This window comes from Gigantopelta aegis, chromosome 10, assembly GCF_016097555.1.
Source record: "Gigantopelta aegis isolate Gae_Host chromosome 10, Gae_host_genome, whole genome shotgun sequence".
NCBI classification, from domain to species: domain Eukaryota; kingdom Metazoa; phylum Mollusca; class Gastropoda; order Neomphalida; family Peltospiridae; genus Gigantopelta; species Gigantopelta aegis.
In genome coordinates, this window is record NC_054708.1 from 15538190 (window position 1) to 15555697 (window position 17508).

Consider the following 17508-nt stretch of genomic DNA (forward strand, 5'->3'; position numbering starts at 1 on the left):
AATTGCAGGATAAATGTTCTTACGTACGAATGTGTGTATGTGCAATGTGTACAGTATGTGCATATAATTCTATAACAGACACACTGAGTATGTACACACACACACACACACACACACGCACACACACACAAGCTAAAACATAAATCGTACGACGTGGCTATAAAGATATATATGTATATTATATATACCGTTAATACTGTGACACAAGATCAAGAAGACATTTCTGTTAAACAGAACTTGTATATAACCATCTTCATTGTTGTACTAACTCACGATACAATCTGACATAACTTATTAAGCATCCCTCTCCATCTAGTGGTTTTTCTGTCTGTCTGTTTCTCTTCCTCACTCTCCCTCACTTCTCAAAGTTAAAAGTTAAACTTTGTTAACTTTAACGACAGCACTAGAGCACACCGATTTATTAATCATCGGACACTGGATGTCAAACATTTGGTAATATCGACAGTCTTAGAGAGGAAACCCGCTACATATTTGCATCAGTAGCAAGGGGTCGTTTATATGCACCATCCCAAAGACAGGATAGCACATATCACGGCCTTTTATATACTGGTCGAAGTGCACTGGCGGCTGGAACGAGAAATAGCCCAATGGGCCTAACGACGAGGATTGATCCTAGACCGACCGCTTTACAACTGGGCTACATTCCGCTCCTCTGTCTCAAAAGAGTTTGGTCAACAAAACTGTATAAACACCACTGGAGCACACTGACTTATTAAAATACATGTGGTTATATTCAAGTATGATTCAAGCATGAATTAATGAATGAATACAGAAATGAATGAATAAAGGAATTAACGAACGAATGAACGCATAAATGAAACATAGATGGGTGAATAGCTATGTAGAGGGACGAAGACAACCATTGAATGTATTCAGCTACAAGCATTTGGTTAACGTAGTGGTACTGCTGCGAATTCAGGATGTTTTGAAGGTGGGGGGGGGGGAGTCTACATCAAACTACTTAAATGGAAGTTGTATATTAGCAGTGAATGTTCTTTGAAATAAGTAGGGGGAAATGTTCGTCGTGAGCAGGTTGGGGAGGCATTCCCAATCGGCCCCCTCCTGAATCCGTTCCTGTCGTATAGAAGTCATTAAAGTTAATTCCCATTAAGCCGTGCATTCACTCTGCGTTGGATCTGGTACCGAGATTCGAACCCAGCGCTATACCAAGACCAGTCAAGCAGCAATTGCTAATCGATAGACACAATCAGTCAATCAATCGACATAATCACCAGTTATAAATACTACCACCCCTCACTCTGAAAGTGAATCAGAAAAAATTGGGGGGTGAAGCTGCTCATTTCAGAGATAACGGGTAGCGTCTATGACTACCTTAGTTCCGCACAAAATTTGAGTACTTCTTTTTACAGGTACTCCTCACATGTTTCAAGCACAAGGCTAATTGACACAGTGGTACTAGATGAAATAAAATTGCATACATTTTTTCCCCAAATGAAACTTTTTTTTTTACACCCAACACACTCACATTTATCACCAATCACAGGACTTGTGGTACTAACTTCTTTATCAAAAGTTCGGTGCACCTAGAACTTTGACCCAGCCGGAAGTTATTTGGGTTAGTACTACCATAAGCGACATATTTGGTAAACTACTGTTCAACTACCACGCCCAATTTCGTAGTGCCCCCTCCCGAAATTCAATGTTTAGGAAAAGAATACAATGAATTTATATGTACTTTTAGTAGCGGACATACAGAATCTGGTTAAGATCATTGTTTTGCTAATAACGCATATAATTAGTGTAATATTTAATATTGAAGGTGCCTCTGAAATCATCATTTATTTCGTTTATTTATTATCATTATCAACAACAATATTAGTAATATTATGCTAGCACATGTTGGTGTGCTTCATAACCGATTACACAGATACATATTTTTTTTTTAAACTTCACCTATAGTCATCCTCCTACAAAAAAAAAATTGTAAATAATTTCAGTTTGGTTTGACATAAGTGGTTTGACGTAAGAAGAAAAGTAAAAGTGTTTTGGAAAAAAACCCCAAAACAAAACAACCCACTATTTTTGTGTGCAATTTAGAAAATCAGTTCAGAAATAAATAACTTATAGTAAATTTCATAGTATGAAAAAGGGCGTTCCCTGTGGGAAGGACTATAGACCTAGGCCCCGTTTTACGAATCAATCTGAGCGCTTAGATCACCTTAAGTGAAAATTATATTATGTACTTAAGGTGATTTTAACGTTAAGATGGCTTTGTGGAACGAGGCCCTGGGCGTACGACTTGACACCTCCCCCCCCCCCCCCCAAAAAAAAAAAATAATAATAATAATAATAAAAAGAAAAAGAAAAGAGAACCATTTTTTAAAGCTGTTTGTTAATAAAACATACATGCAACACCAGGATACACATAAGACTGGCGATACGGTCGATTGCAGACTGGATCCTATTACTTCCGCCGACGCATGGTGTGATATTTGTGTATTCGCCAATGAGGCCACCGTTGACTTTCCGTTCACAGTACTCGAAGTCCGTAACACGATCACAGTCGCATTTAATAAGTAATTTTAAAAACTTATACCCAGAATCGATAAATGGAAGTTTATACATTAAATAATTAGCGATATTTCCCGACATGCAAGGATGACTCATAACCTTCTTCACGGCGTTGGTACATGTTCTACTCCCACACGCATTGGACGCCGCACAGTTACTCAGAAGACGTTGATACATGCCATCCACGTTGGAAACGCTGAGAAATGTGCTGTAATCGCAGTTATCGATTGGTTTGCCCTTGCGGTGTGAATAATGGCGGTCACAGGATGGTATCGTCTTGCGGCTGGTGCACCAGGGTCGGTCCAACTGGTGGAGAGGGTAGTAGGTGATGAAGCCGTAGCACATCTCGTCGCTCGTCGCCTCGCCAAAACACACCGGGTTGCCGTCTGCGGGCCGCTTGTAGATGCACATCGTCTTTATCTCGTCGCCCCGCCGCACTTCAATCGGGGGGTCGAATCTTTAAAGAACGATTTTCAAATATACATATATACATGTCTCTGTCATGGCATTTAGTAGTCTTTCTTGTTTAGAATATCAGTGTCTGTATATGCAATATGTTTCTGGTCGTCTTAATATTTTTAAGAAGCCCAAACTGGATTTTGTCTTCAAATAATTTCATACGTACGAAAAAACAATATTTTAGGAAATAAAAGGAAATTTAATCTAATACAAATATTAGAACGATCAGAAACGCGTTTAATATACAGCCACTAATATTTTAAACAGAAAAACATATTTGATATGTAATTACAATCGTTAAAAAATATCTGTTAGTCGATCACATCTTTAAAATTGCAGCAAACTCAGGAATGTCCCTATAATGTCCTTGGACCAGCAGTGCAGATATTAACATCTTTGGACAAACAATCCAGATATTAATGTCATTGGACCAACAGTCCAGATATTAATATCTGTGGAGAAACAGTCCAGATATTAATGTCAATGCACCAACAGTCCGGTTATTAAAATAATGAGGTATGTATCCAGGACAATGTGCTTGAACTTTAATGGCACATATTATAAACACAAAAATCATGTTCAAATAGTCTAGTTTTGTGTTCACTGTGTATATATATATATATATATATATATATATATATATATATATATATATATATATATATATATATATATATGCACGTACTTACGTGTTAATGACGGGATTGTCATATTCATAAAATCGGTCGTATGTGATGTCTCGAACTTTAGAACCATTTCTGTACAGTTCTATCCTCTGAGTTACACCTGTTAAAAAGAGAAACAAATGAGTGTGCAACGGGTATATTGAATATATATATATATATATTATTATTATTATTATTATTATTATTATATATATATATATATTATTATATATTCTTCAAAAAAGTAGGGCAACTCTGATAAGAATTTACAATTGCCAAAATTGTAAGGTATATTAGCTGTGGGGAATGGTTATATGATAATAGTGAATTAATTGGGAAAACATTACAACCGGTAGTTCAGTATTACAATAGTTTTATGACCACTAAAGATCTTGAAGGACGAATGGGGTCAAAAGTGAAATTTGAAAGTTGACGTTTTTTTATCAGTAGTGGATGATACCTCCACGATGTGTCAGACATTCATTCAGTCGACGACTCATACTGCGTACGAGTCTCGCAATGGCCATTTGAGTTCTACTCCTCTTGCAGCGTCTGACCAAGTTCCGCTAACGTGGTCGGCGGTCTTTGGCGTTGACGCACACGTCTCCCTATCAAGTCCAAAGTGAATAGGGACTCATCTGAAAACATGGCACGTGACCAGCGACGAATACACCAGTTCTGACGCTCCCTACACCATGGGCAATGTGACGATTTGTCAAGGTAGCCCGATGAAGGTTTGCATCGATCCTGTACTCCTGTCCTTGCCCTGAAACGACCTGAACGGGGTCGATCGTCAACATTTTGGGTTTGTTGGTACCTGTTCCATAGTCTGTTAAGCACGAAACATTGAAGGTGTTGGCCACTTCACGCGGACTTCTGCTCGTTTGTAGCATGCCAATAGCCCGTAGACGCTCATCGCGATCCATACGCCGCATCGCAAATTCAAACAATAAAAATTACTAAAAACAAAACAATAACAACTGTATGATCAACAAAATGAAAAAAGATTGACAGAAATAATGTTCCACTGATTAATCGACCTTCCTGAAAATTGTGAAAATCGAGAATGACACCCCACGCACGTGTACGGGGCAACTGCGTGATGCACGTGCAAACTATGGAATGTGTTTCGGTGTGTTGATAAACAGACCTGAACGTTCTTTACTAGGATGTCTGTGGTCAAAACGTATGTTCCGTCTAATAGTTGATATTAACATTAATATTTCAGGTTCCCCTACCTTTTTTGAAGAGTATATATAAATAACGGTAGAAATAACCCAATAGGTCCACCGACAGGGATCGATCCTAGACGGACCGCGCATCAAGCGAGAGCTTTACCCCCTGACGAAGTGTAAGCAAGTTAATCCATATAAATGTATTGATTACTAACCGAGATAGTGCATATGGTTAATAGCCGTGGTGATGTAGATAGTAGACTGGAACATCGCCTCCGTGCACCGACTATGACAGGTGGCGGTGTACTCGTCAGTGGGCGAGGTAGCAGTGGACGCGGACATCGGGTCAATCTGCAGGTAGTCCACCCCAACAACCAGAATGCCGGCGTCATTCTGTCTCAGGTGAGGCGTGTAGTACAGACGCAAGCCCGAGGAATCTTGCAAACCGCTCAACAGTGAAGGGTTATTCCAGTGTATCTTGAAAGACATTAAACATAGTTAAAAAATAGTTTGTCTAGCATAACCCGTGCTAAGTACTAGTTTGAGTAGTTTGTATGGTGGCCGTACACCGGGCCTCCCTCACCCAAAGCCCCCACCCAAAATAAAAAAACAAACAAACAGAAAAAAAACCCCGTCTACAACAACAACAACAAACAAACAACAAACAAAAAACACAAACAACTATTGCCGTGTATATAGCTAGCCTTCATTAGCCGAAGCTATATACACGGCCGCCGTATATAAAGCCATTTCTGTGTTAGGTCATCAGATCACAAAGATGGCTGCGTTCACGGGGTTTTTATTTATGGAATTCATCTTTGTTTAGCACAATGTGTGTCCGGTAATCGACTGGACATGAGTGCAAAAAGACACGTGCATCATGCATCATCGGGTAGGTACAGAGATGGCAGTCGGCAGTACAGAGGAAAAGAGACAGAAAAATCGGATTTGTTTTAAAAAGGGTCTTGCGTATTATATTACAGACTAGACGAAAACCGTGCTTGGTACCAGAAAGTTTAGATGGCGTGGTGGCCTTACACGGGTCTTTCCTAACCACCCCCCCCCCCCCCCACCCCCCACTCCCGAATTACGACTGCCGTGTAGATAGCCAACCCTCATTAGCCGCCGTATATATAGCCACGTTTAAGGGGAAAAGACGGCGGCTTCCATTGCTGTTTTATTTATGGAATGCATCTTTGTACGCAATAGTTAGCACGATGTGTGTACGATAATTGATTGGACTTGAGCACAAAAAGATCCTTGCGAAGTGCTCCATCGAATAAGTACAGAGGAGGCGGTCGGCAGGCGGTACAAATCAAAATAGACGCGATCAGAATTATGGAAACGGTTAAAAAGGCCTTGCGTATTGTATCAAAGATTAAAGCCACTGACCATAGTTTCTGATGTCTTTACCCAGTGGCGGATCCAGAAAAAAGTAAAAAATAAGCCGCAACATACCATTCCCATAACGTGCATTAACGTAGGAACGTGCGAACAGAAATAATATGGGTTCTTTTCTACTTCAAAACATAACGGGAATTTTTAACTTCATATTTTTGTTTTGCGTCAGTGCTGAATACTGACAAAACCAAATTTATTATTCGTAAGTTTTTGAAAAATGTATTTTGATTGTTTTAAAGGTAATATGAATACGATAAATCAATACTATCTATCTTCCATAGCCAAAATAAATAAACAAAACAAACAAACAAAATGACACACACACACACACACACACATACAGACACACAGACACACACACATTACATATGGCGACTATATCAGATCAAGGTCGAGATCGATTTTCGTAACACATTTTTGCAGCCAGATTGTTATTAAATTATACTTTTATATCTACATATACATCATGTATGGGAATGGAATGGGAACTCTATTAACGTGCCCATATCCAAAATAGGTTCAGGCACGCCCACCCCGAACTTAGCCTCTGACTTCGCCAGTGACCATTTCCGGGGCAGGAGGGTATACATCATGTAGCCTAAACAGTGTTGCTACGAAACAATCTGTTACTTTTGTTTTTATAATGCTCGGAGGGGGGGGGGGGGGGGGGGGGGGGGGGCATCAGTAATATTTTTATCTTTATCTTTATTTTTATAGAACAGGACCAACAAATGCACATTTTCGTCTTCAGTGTGTGTGTGTGGGGGGGTTGTCTCTCCCCCCCCCCCCCCCTCCCACCCGCTCCCGGTTTCTACGGGCCTGTATAGTGCCCCATTTCTGGTTATTAAAATATTACCTGTATTTGATATTACCTGTAAAGCGACGGTTGTGTAGCTGCCCGAACCCAGCGTGAAGCCGACGTTTTCGTGCATGCACTCCCCCAGACTGCCCACCGTCCACGTGCCAATGATCTGGCTGCAGGACCGGTGGGGAACCATCCCGCAGGGGTATGGCGTGGTCTTAGACATACTGTCGTAGCGCGTGACTGAAACAAAACATAGCGAAGTCATTATAGATACATATACATACAGACGGACAGACACACATACACATACACGAACACATCAATACAAATGTATATATGTTCTCAGACACAAAAACAAACACAGACGGACAGACACACATACACATACACGAACACATAAACACAGATATATATATATATATATATATATATACTCACGGAAAAAAGTTCCTGTGCATCATTAAAATTTCAGTAGGACTTATATTTTTAAAATTTAAAAATATTGTGATTTACATAGATGTACTATTTATCTGTTAAAAGTACGGTGATCCTCTCCTGCCTTCTGAACCTGAAGTACTGTCTACACAATGCTTGGTGCGCCGTCGGTGATGATGTAACAGAACAACGTACTGATGTACGGTCATGGTCGTACTTTGTTATCACCTAATCGGTTGCGGTCAGTTCTTCCACTGATTGGCCTTAACTTAGAGCTGCATTAGGATGTTAAACGTATCATTTCCAAATGATTCCATATGTGCACCCGCTTAATACTGACAATTTGCTGACGTAGCGTCACGTGTCGACTCCCTAAACATGGAAGATCCCTAGTACCCCTAAACTGTCGAGAACATCTCCGCAGATATTGCATAGTGTTCTGATGAACACCAATGAATACCAAAATTACTAGCAACAGCGTTTGTGCCGTTCTAACCTCAACCATACCCATCGTTCGAAGGAGTCCATTTTCTGGGAGGCGTAGCATCACATTGACGACGATCAGATACCAACAAAAATATTTTTCTGAGTGATGAGAATCCATAAAATAGTTTTAAAGTCCAATGATAAAAAAAAATGACGTCAAACAGGAGCACGTGACCAAGAATGCTAGTAATGCAACGTGTGATCACACAGTATGAATAGTTTGTGCAATTGACAGGACACCGCTGGAATATCGACGGGAGTGATTACACGTTCAGTTACTTAAATTTTTATAACCAGATTTCAAGTAAATTATATTTGGTGCACAGGAACTTTTTCCGCGAATATATATATATATATATATATATATATATGTTCTTTCACTATATGTCTCTCTCTCACACACACACGCACGCACGCACACACACACACATAGAGACAGATAGACTATTTAGACTGGTTCCTAAAGTGGTCATTCGATCTAATGTTTAGCGTAAAGCCCAGTTCTCACTTGAACGATTTTTCGTACAACTGCGGTGCGACTAAAAGATTGTACAGCCGTGCGATTCCCGTACGAATTACCTAGGGTCCCCCCCCCCCCCCCCCCCCCCCAGCGCAGTCTCACTTGTGCAACTGCCATACGACTGCCTTTCTGCACCGGGCTCGCATACGCTCGCATGAGATTTGCACAGGTTGCACGACAGTTGCATGGAAGTCTGATGGATGTCGCACGGGAGTCGCACATCTCGGCTCCCTTAAGTCTCACGTACGACTCCCGTGCGACCTATCATACTGCCGTGCGACTGCTTTGCAACCTCTATGCGACCAATGCGAACTGTGCGAACCTAGAGACAGCCGTACGATAATTTTAAACATTTAAAAAATGTCGCACCGGCATGCGACATGTCCGAAATACACACGACACCCCTACAACGTGTGCGAATCATCAACATACTGCCGTGCGACTCCCGCACGCCCTGTACGATTTGGTGGCCACACGGAATTCGCGTAGAAAATCGTTCAAGTGAGAACGGGGTTTAAAGACCACACCACACCACACCACACCACATCACACTACACCACACCACATCACACCATACCACACCACACTATACCATACCACACCACACCACATCACATTACACCACACCACATCACATCAGACCAGATCACACCATACCAGACCAGACCAGACAACATCACACCACACAATACCATACCACACCACACCAACTCACAGGATGGGTTACACCCGAACACAAGCATATGGTGAACTATGTCCTTGTTGTCGATCACAGGCTGCACGGCCACCAGGTGATGAGCGTTCTTCACGGGCAGGTCAAACAGCATGCAGTAGTAGTTCGTCTCCGTACTCGGTATATCCGTCACCGGAAACTGAAGCGTTATGTTCTTCATGTCTGAAATATAATATCACTAGATGTAACCCGTGCTTAGCACATGGAAGTTCAGATTGGGTGTGCTAGCCTTAGACTGCCCCCACCCAATCCCACCCCACCCACCAAAAAACCTCTAAATCACCGCCATTAGTCATTAGTCGAGGCTGTATTCACGGCCGTCATATTTATAGCCACTTCTAAGTTAAGTGACAAAGATGGCGGCGTTCACTGATGTTGTATTTATGGAATACGGTAGTCGATTAAATCTGTGCGCAGAAGACTGCCGGCAGTGTAGACCAAAAGTGAAGAAGAGATCAGATTGATCGAAAACAGAAGGCCTTGCGTATTATATTATAGATAATAAATAAATGAAAACTGACTGAATCCCAAACTCGACAATGTTCGTTGTATTAATTGTGTATGCTGTTGTAATGGTATGGTCGTGCTACACCCAGTTAAGATTCATCCACACTCTACTGAACACTCCTCGAAGTGGTCAGACTAAGCCCACAGCTAAACGCTGATGGGGTATGGCAGGTGTGTGACACAGATAGCCACAAGAGACAAGCACGTTGCGGTTGGAGAGACAAGGACTGGGATGTGGAGGTGGACAGCGAAAGAAGTTGAAAGATAGGAGGAGTTGCCAGATCAGGAAGAAATGAGATCGAATTCAAAGGAGAGAAAGGAAAGGGGGCACTGGGATAAAAAAAAAAAAAAAGGAAAAAGGAAAAAAAAGAAGAAAAAATAAATTCTCCACACTCTAATACCATGTGTGGTCACTGCTATCTTTGACACACTAGCCGTTAAGTAAACAATGGACTGGGGTTGAATAGACCAAGTGAAAACTGATTATATTTCTAACTACAACAATATATAAAACAAGCAAAGAAAACAATATGCAAATTAAGGTGTTGTGACCAGGTCAGCCCTTCCTCCCTGGTGCCAACAATTAAACATAAACACTCTCTTATCTCAGCACTGAGACAAAAACTTAGGTTTGTTAATTACACAAAGCCGGACCAGTATCACCCGTCCCAAGTAAAAACTATTTTATGTGGCTTAATTTACCCCACTGAACTTGAACTACGAATTTAAAGTTAACCCCATATATTCTAACAATAATTAACCCCATTTATCATAACAAGCACATACATGTATACAAACATACATAGACCCAAACAAACTAATTTACTTTCTGTAAGTACCAAGTGTCCTTAAAGGTACAATTTCAACTTCTTAAAATGACTGATCCTAATTTTAAAAGTACGTACGTTTTTTTGTGTATAAAATGCATTTTGAGTTAATACAAACACTAGTCCCATGTTTAGCCAGTGAACGTTTCGCTAACGTTTTTCCGACGTGACCATTTGGTTTAACGTGAAGCGTTCTCTAAATACTATACTTTTAAACCAAACGAAATTCAAAATGATCAAAATAATTCCACGATAGCTAAATAGGAAGGCAAAGCCTTAGTGAGTTAATTGAAGGAAATTAATTCTAGATTTTTTATTTGAGAAAATGGCGTTTTCACGCGCTTAAAAATGAAAATACCAGAAAATTCCGGGAAAATATTTCCATTAGGTTGGTCACCCTGAATCCATCACATCTAACTAAAGCATGCCCTCTACCACTATGCTGCATCTCTCTTCCTGTCCTTAATGATAAGTGGTTGTATTTACCAGTGTCATTGACGGTGTCGCAGCGGAATTCCTTCACCCCACATACGATCCAAGTATTGTACATGAGACATTTATGGCTGGTCATTGGTTCGCAGATGCCTGAAGAAAGAAAGACATGTACAGCTGCACACTTCAAATGGAAATACCGACTCATTTAATTTCATTTATACTAATTGTTGTGCTTATATCCAAATCAGGTTCAAGCACACTGTCCTGGGCACACACACACACACACACACACACACACACACACACACACACACTTCAGCTCCGTTTGTGTGAATCGGTGAATCATGTCTATAACGAATAAATTTAAAATTCATATAAAAACATATTATAAAGTTTTAAATCCATACCAACTCAAATACTATTTTTTAAAAACCATTTCTGTGTAAATAAAAAGGTTTCTATGCAATATGTACGGTCTTTGTCCTACTCTATACAAATACCAAAAAAAATCTGGTTTGTGCCTCCCCCCCCCCCCCCCACACACACACGAGAGACTGTGCCCCCACCCACCCACCCACCGCACTAGAGGTTGTATCCTCCATTCCAAATATTGTTTTGAAGGACCTGGGTGGCTTCCCAGCTTGTATGTCCCTCCAGACGTTACACCCAAGAATATAAGGTACTCTATAATGTTACATCCATGTCTAAACCTTATAATCCTAAATCAAACCCCACCCTCAAGTCCAACGCCTATGTCAATTTGGCTGCCCAGCTAGTATATTATGTCTCTTCGCACATAAAACAAGAATATAAGGTACTCCAGAATATTACTTTCAAGTCTAAACCTTATAATCTTAAACCAAACCCCAATGTTCGAATTGAACAAATAATCGGGGCACTGCTACTGACATATTTCAGGGGCGGATCCAGGAAAAAAGGGGGAGACTAAAGGAAAAAAGGACACATGGGCACTGGATCCGCCTCTGTATTGTATTCCCGGAACATCGATTAAGCATACTCACCCGGATGTGAAACATTAACAGTTCGACTTGGAACTTGTCCTGGACGCCATACACAATCTGGGTCTCCGAGTTCCTCGCCGTTTGTCCGCCCATCTGTGTCTGAATCCATCAGACACAATTCTCTCGTCCACCTCTGAAAAAAACCCCACAACACCGGTGTACTACAGTATACTGCAAATAAACGCACACGCAAATAATTGTCAGATATATTTATCTCGTCAATCTCTGAATAAACACATCACAGTTGCATTACAGTATACTGCAAATAAACGTACACGCAAATAATTGTGAGATATAATTATCTCGTCCACCGCTGAATAAACACCACGGCAGGTATATCCAAGGTCGGGGTATGTGCTGTCCTGTCGATGGGAAAATGCATATAAAAGATCCTATACTGATGTTTGACATCCAATAACCGAATCAATGTGCTCTAGTGGTGTCGTTAATCGTTAAAGAAAACAACCTTTAACTTTAACATAAATATGGCAACACTTTCTCTCTCTCTCTCTCTCTCTCTCTCTCTCTCTCTCTCTCTCTCTCTCTCTCTCTCTCTCTCTCTCTCTCTCTCTCTCTCTCTTTCTTTATATATATAATTTAATTTAATTGATTTATTGTTAAATTACATCATGTATGATCAATGTTGCGTAAAACGTGATAACCTGACTCAAAAAGCTGGACAAAAACAAATTTACTGATGGCTGGACGGACAGACGGACGGTGCCATAACATGAATGACACGCCCCGTATTATTTGCTTAATGGTCTATAAACACTAGCCCTTTTATATACCCCGAGATTTTAACACCCCGCACATGATGATTTAATATAGACTGTTTACAGTGTCATAACATCTATGTACAGCATATATTAAGTTATCAGAAAGTTATAAACTTATAATATAATACTAACACTACTCCCACGGAACATTGATTATCTAGTGAACATTTCAGAACGTATGATAAAACACGTTTTTGCCCATCTGTGCCCACACTGTAAAAACGTTATTACTCAAATGGAATAACAAGTACATACCAGTGCCAAATATCTTTTGTATCACTCAACAAGTCGCAAAATGTATATTTAACAAGGGCTAATAATAGCCATACAAAACACTTTACGACTTTAACATGAAGCTTAACCAAATCTTTCGATGAACAGTTCAAAAATGCGCCATAATTCCTTCAAGAAATTGCGCACTACTTTCCTTTTTGTCTTAATCCTACGGGATATTCAAAATTCAATTGCACCAAAATTGCCCCCGCCCCTCTACCACCCACCCAACCCTTTAGGACAGGCGTGCACTACAACAGCTTGTTCTGAATGTGCACGTAAAACCCTATGACCTGACCTGACCTATTGTTGTTCATTTCAACTTATTTTTGTGCTTATATCCAATTAAGGTTCCAGCACGCTGTCCTCGGCACACACACCTCAGCTATCTGGGCTGTCTGTCCAAGACAGTGGGTTAGTTGTTAGTTGTTAGTGAGAGAAACGAGCACGTAGTGGTCATACACACCTACTCATCGAGTCGTTAAAACTTGCTCTGGGTGGGAGCCTGTACCGGGCTGTGAACCCTGTACCTACCATCCTTATGCCCGATGGCTTAACTACGACACCACCGAGGCCGGTGTTATTGTTATAATAGAGCGGGTATCTTTGCTTATCCGGTGGTAGGCAGCAATTCCGTGTTTTCGCTACAGAGTTATCTCTGACTGTGAGAGCGATCATAGACTGAGAGCTGGTTTTGACCATGACATATCGTTAACACCCCGTCTGTAGGCAGACGAACCCCGTTTCGTTACCAGACATGTTGGCAGAAATGTCTAAGTAAGAAGACTAGAAGTCGTTTGGTACAGAAGAATAAGCACAAGTGTGACGGAACATGCTCTTATCTTTTCGCCTGTGGCGATGCTAATTGTTTTAGAGGGCTGTGTGCAGCTGGTTACGTAATACCCCCGCGCGATGGTGGTAGTCTTGTGTCCCAATATGCACTTAGACCAGGTGGGCACTTGGTTACGTAATACCTCCGCGCGACCGTACTCCCTAATACACACTTAGACCAGGTGTGGAGGCCATGTGGCCAGTAGTTACGTAATAACTCCGGTAGTGCGGTTTTACGACCGTGGTTTCTGGCGAACTAGGCGACAGTAAGTCTGGCCATCTAGGAAATATACCGTCTCTGGGAGTTGTGGAACTATCACATGATGGGTGAGGTACCGCGTTGTGACCCCAGGCGATATTCGCTGTCTCTGAGATTTTTGAATAAATAGATAGGATTTTAGATATATCGAGGAGAAACATTGGGGAGGGGAAACGAGGGGAACGTTGTCCGACTGGACTGGTAAATATATTTTTCTGCTCTGTTGTATAACCTTGATGTGATTGATGTGACTTTAATTATTTTAATACTGTATTATACCAATATTCTTTAGACAGTGTTTCCGGTAAACTGACGAAGTAAATTGTAGGCTTCTCTGTTCTAATATTTGTATACGAGTATGTGGCAATATAAAGCTTAGCCGGTCATCCTAGAGGACCTAGGTAAACTGTATGTTATTGTCTTTATTGTGATAGGTACCAGTATTAATTCTGTATTACAAGGTTACTGAATGAGTAGTTAAGGGTTAATTAAAAATTAACCAGCTAGGAATAGAGTTGTAATTCCTTTAATAATTAAGTTCCCCTGGCAGCGTTTCTCAATTATCACACGTGTGTGTGTTGTATTACCGTGAAGTGATTAGAATATTGTGTTAACTAGACACCTAGTGATTAACTAATCAAGTGATTAGTTCTGGGTTGTTATTATATTTGTTGTTGTTAATTAACTACTGCGGCAAGTACATTTGTCAGCGTAGTGTTAATACAGATTCCAAAGTGTATTGTGTTTTGTTGTGTTTTCTAGTGAACTAAACGTGCTATATATATATATATATATATATATATATATATATATATATATATATATATATATATATATATATATATATATTTATATAAGATCTTATCTCTGATTATACCTAGAGCCGAGCCACTCGGGTATTGGACTGCCCGATACAGAGAGATCTAATAGATATACAGTTAGGAGAGATATTTGGATAATCGTGTTTTATTCAGTTACGGGTATTATAGGATCCCCGTGACAACAAGCCATTTAGCGATTGTAAAAGTAGGGGATAAAGCCAATGTGTTTTCCTACTTGCGGACGCAGATGGGTGGTTTTACTGTCGTAAAATTAATTTTATTGGCGAAGCGTTAGACGGAGACAATAAAACGAAACATTTGAAACAATAAAACCACCGATCTGCGTCTGTAAATAGGAAAACACAGTAGACGTATTCCTTAATTTCAATTGATTTTCATTTCGTGTTGTTTTTTCTTCTGAACCAAACTATAAATAATGCTTCCGAATGATTTAATTACATTTGTTTTTCTTCATGGTCTAAAAAGCATTATGGTTTGACTAATTGTTAACTAACAATAAAAAACAAAGCAATGGTAGGCTATATACTAACTGTTCCATCATACATCAAAGTCGCTACATATGTTCTGCAGACGGATGGCAATTTATTAATAAACAAATGTACACGTGTACAGGTCAGGTCAGGTCATAGGGTTTTACGTGCACATTCAGAACAAGCTGTTGTAGCGCACGCCTGTCACGGGCTCCTCCGTCCATGACAGGAAAGGTGGGGGGAGGGGAGAGGAGGGACCGCCTGCACTGGCAGGTGCAAGGGAGCACCAGCAGCCCGATTGAATCGGTAGCAGGCGGGGGGAGGGGGGGGGGCGGGGGGGGAGGGGGGGAGGGGGGGGGGGGGGGGGGGGAGCGGGGGGGGGAGCGGGGGTGGTGGTGCTATGGAATTGTGAATGGAGAAAAGAGAAAAGGTGCGCAATTTTGATTGAGGAAATTTGGCGCAATTTTGAACGGTCGGTCGAAAGATAAATGGCCGAGCTAATATAGGTTTTGATATTAGTGAATCGAGAGTAGCTCGTTAATTATAGACCTCTATGATGCTGGGTGTCTCCTTAGGTTGCCCATAGGGCCCTTATATGGCCTGACCGCTTCTGGTCGTGGCGTGACAACCCAGGGGAGACTCTTGCAATTGTGTAGACACCGGTAGGCAAGGCAGTTGTTCCGGGGGTTCCCGACGTTGTTCTTGTTCTTGTGGCCGTTGTTTGATCCTTTTCCGTGTCACCAAGTACAGTACCAGCAGCAAGTATTTGGGATTCTTTTGTCCAGTTTCCCCTGGGTGCAGTGCAGTTGTGTACTCGGAGCTGGTATTATTTTGCCCAGCTCCTTATTAGAGTACGTCTATATAGTCATATATGAAGAAGAAGAAGAAAAATAAGAAGGAAATGTTTTATTTAATGACGCACTCAACACATTTTATTTACTGTTGTGGCGTCAGACATATGGTTAAGGACCATACAGATATTGAGAGGGGAAACCCGCTGTTGCTACTTCATGGGCTATTCTTTTCGATTAGCAGCAAGGGATCTTTTATATGCACCATCCCACAGACAGGATAATACATACCACGGTCTTTGTTACACCAGTTGTGGAGCACTGGCTGTAACGAGAAATAGCCCGATGGGTCCACCGACGGGAGTCATATATGAATGCAAAATATGCACTTAATATGTGACTGATCAGGCACATGTCCAAAACATTTTGCAGAGGTGGGTTAGATTGTGCTCAGGTCGTGCTTAGATCGTATTAAATATCTCATATCTGTACAGGATAATACCGAATGGCTCTGTTCACAGTTATAACACGGTTATTAACACTTCTGATAATAGATGAGTTTATTTTAAACAGAAAAGCACCCATGTGTGGTAAAACAATTAATTAAACAAAACTGTAAATAATGCAATAAATGCAAATTGTAATGTGTTTCAATGATACACCATTATGGTAAACAATCAAAGTTTGTTTTGTTTAACGACACCACTAGAGCACATTCACTTATTAATCAAATGTCAAACGTTTAGCAATTTTGACATAAACAACCAAAGCCTTCTTAATGGTAATACATTTGTAACACGTTATTATGATGAAACGGAAATCAAACGTATCATTAAATATGTACCTTTCCATTCAGTTGAAAATGTTCCCCAAATGCATTGCGTCGACCTTCACCTTCGGGTATAATATGACCTACCCCGCCCCAGACGGAGTCTTTCGTGCATGGATGCGGGACCCGATCTCCGTTAGGTATCAGTGTTTGGTATCTCTTGAACCCACAGCTCCATGACACCAGCGTCAACAGCACAAAGGCGACCCTGTGAAGAAAAACAATTGTTTTGTTTAACAACACCACTAGAGCACACTGATTTATTAATCATCGGGTATTGGATGTCAAACGTTTGGTCATTTTGACATATAGTCTTACAGAGGACACCTGATAAATTTTTCCATTAGGTATCTTTTATATGCACCATCCCACAGACAGGACAGCACATACCACGACCTTTGATATACCAGT

General features: G+C 40.8%; 1 protein-coding gene across 1 annotated transcript in view; it reads right to left on the minus strand.

The window, feature by feature from the left end:
• Positions 1-2122: 2122 nt before the first annotated feature.
• LOC121384141 (peptidyl-glycine alpha-amidating monooxygenase-like) overlaps positions 2123-17508 on the minus strand; it is a 39261-nt gene continuing 23875 nt past the window's right edge. The window contains exons 2-9 of the mRNA XM_041514392.1: positions 17113-17305; positions 12024-12156; positions 11053-11151; positions 9215-9394; positions 7126-7298; positions 5068-5329; positions 3702-3798; positions 2123-3010 (exon numbers count right to left, since the gene is read on the minus strand). Coding sequence (XP_041370326.1) covers positions 2362-3010; positions 3702-3798; positions 5068-5329; positions 7126-7298; positions 9215-9394; positions 11053-11151; positions 12024-12156; positions 17113-17305 — 1786 coding nt within the window. The 3' untranslated portion in view covers positions 2123-2361. The remainder of the gene's footprint in view (positions 3011-3701; positions 3799-5067; positions 5330-7125; positions 7299-9214; positions 9395-11052; positions 11152-12023; positions 12157-17112; positions 17306-17508) is intronic.